Source organism: Rhincodon typus, unplaced genomic scaffold (genome assembly GCF_021869965.1).
Source record: "Rhincodon typus isolate 14 unplaced genomic scaffold, sRhiTyp1.1 hic_rhity00003628, whole genome shotgun sequence".
Classification (NCBI taxonomy): domain Eukaryota; kingdom Metazoa; phylum Chordata; class Chondrichthyes; order Orectolobiformes; family Rhincodontidae; genus Rhincodon; species Rhincodon typus.
In genome coordinates this window covers 13,012-15,324 of record NW_025969266.1, presented here as the reverse complement: position 1 = coordinate 15,324, position 2,313 = coordinate 13,012, and the positions used below count along the sequence as shown (strand labels likewise).

The following is a 2,313-nucleotide window of genomic DNA, read 5'->3' as shown; positions in this document are numbered from 1 at the left end:
GTAGAGGGAGCTTTACTGTGTATCTAACCCCGTGCTGTCCCTGTCCCTGGGAGTGTTTGATGGGAGGACAGTGTAGAGGGAGCTTTACTGTGTATCTAACGGTGTGTAGCTTGTGTGTGGTGTGGGGATTGTGGTCTGTGCCCCCTCCCTCTGTCTCTGTAACCCCCGCCCATCTCTGTGCAGGAGTTTATGAAATCCACGGTGGATCTCGCTGACCTGGTGGGGCTACACCTGGTGATGTCGAAGAATGCAGGCAAAGGCGAATACAAGATCATGGTGGCAGCGATGGGCTGGTCGACTGCCGAACTCATCACCTCCCGGTGAGGACCTACCGGGGAGGCCGGGGGCGTGTGCCCCTTCACCCGGGCCCTGAACTCCCCCCTCCCTCCCCTCGGTCCCACCCCTATCAGTAACCACCTACCATGTTTCTGGAGACATTGCCAAAGTCACAGAGTCATACAGCGCAGAAACAGACCCTTCGGCCCAACCACTCCGTGCTGATCCTAATCCCAAACTAAACTAGTGCCACCTGCCTGTTCCTGGCGCATATCCCTCCAAATCTTTCCTATTCATGTCCTTATCCACCCCTTCCTCAGGAAGTTCATTCCACACGTGATCCACTCTCTGTGTAGTTGCCGCTCATGTCCTTTTTAAAATCTGTCTCCTCTCACCTTAAAAATGTGCCCCCCTCCCTCTAGTCTTGGACCCCCTGACCCTTTGCTATTTACCTCATCTATACCCCTCATCATTTTATAAACCTTTTTAAGGGCAGCCCTCCAATGTCTTACCAAAGAGCCGGACGCCCTCAGTGTGCCTGCGGGCTAGAGGGAGGGGGGCTGATAGGGGATGGCGGGGGGCGGGGGAAAGCTAGACCCAGACCCCTTCCCCCACAGTCTCACTGGCAGTGAACTGTCAAGGTATCGAGCAACTCTAATCCATTCTGAACTGCCCTTACGCTCAGAGACGCTGATAAAATGGTGTTGGGGGAAGGAAGCAGCAGGAGCACAGTTCATAAAATCCCCACAGTGCGGAGATAGGCCGTTCAGCCCATCGGTCTGTAACAACCCTCTGAAGAGCATTCTGCCCCCATTCACCCCCACCCCTCCAACCCTATGTTATACATAATCACTTGACCTACACTACATACTCATACAGCATGGAAACAGACCCTTCGGCCCAACTCATCTGTGCTGACCAGGTATCCTAAATTAATCCAGTCCCATTTGCCAGCATTTGGCCCATATCCCTCTAAACCCTTCCTATCCATGTCCCCATCCAGATGCCTTTTAAATGTTGTAATTGTACCAGCCCCCACCACTTCCTCTGACAGCTCATTCCATACACACACCACCCTCTGTGTGAAAAAGTTACCCCTCAGCTCCCTTTTAAATCTTTCCCCTCTCACCTTAAACCTATGCCCTCCAGAGGAGTGGAGAACAGAATGTAGGGGAGGGGGGGATGAGAGCTGGGGTGGGGAGGGGGGGGGGTCGGGGGGGGGGGGAAGGGCGGGAGGGGGGGGGAGGGGGGGTGCTGCGTTGAACACAGACCAGAGTGTGTCAATGGTAGAGCATGACCTGTTGAACATGGACGAGGGAGTGTATCTGTGTGAGAGTGTGTGTGTGTGCGCGTGTGTATAGAGCACTGCACCGTGCCCAATAACCTCATGTTGTTTACCCCCAGGTGTATCCCTCTGTGGGTCGGGGCAAGAGGCATCGAATTTGATTGGAAATACATCCAGATGAGCTTCGACTCCAACCTGAGCCTGGTAATAAATCTGCCTGTCACTGCATAGCCTCCATTAAAGTCTCCTTAACCTCACCCTCTCCTGGATCTCCCCTCTGACCTCTCTCTCCTGCACCCTCCCCCCCCATTCTTAAGTTAGTAGTCAATGGATTACTAAGTAATCACCCCCTCAGTTCCCACTCGATTAGCACCGCGAGCAGGTCAGAGGCTGGGAATTCTGCAGCAAGTAACTCCCCTCCCGACTTCCCCCCCAAAGCCTGTCCCACCATTGACAAGGCACAAGTCAGGAATGTGATGGAATATTCCCCACTTGCCCCGGATGGGGGCAGCTCCAACAAAACTTAAGAAGCTCGACACCATCCAGGACAAAGCAGCCCCCGCTCAATTGGCACCACATCCACAAACATCCCACTCCCTCCACCACCGACGCTTAGTCGCAGCAGTGTGTATCATCTACAAGATGCACTGCAGAAACTCACCAAGGCCCCTCAGGTAGCACCTTCCAAACCCACGGCCACTTCCATCTGGAAGGACAAGGGGCAGCAGATACATGGGAACACCACCCCCTGC

The 2,313-nt window shown here is 54.2% G+C and overlaps 1 protein-coding gene across 1 annotated transcript in view; it reads left to right on the top strand.

The window, feature by feature from the left end:
- tmem147 (transmembrane protein 147) overlaps positions 1 to 2,313 on the top strand; it is a 4,825-nt gene that overhangs the window by 791 nt on the left and 1,721 nt on the right. Inside the window, exons 2-3 of the mRNA XM_020524825.2 lie at positions 184 to 320; positions 1,681 to 1,765. Of these exons, the coding sequence (XP_020380414.1) occupies positions 184 to 320; positions 1,681 to 1,765 (222 nt within the window). The remainder of the gene's footprint in view (positions 1 to 183; positions 321 to 1,680; positions 1,766 to 2,313) is intronic.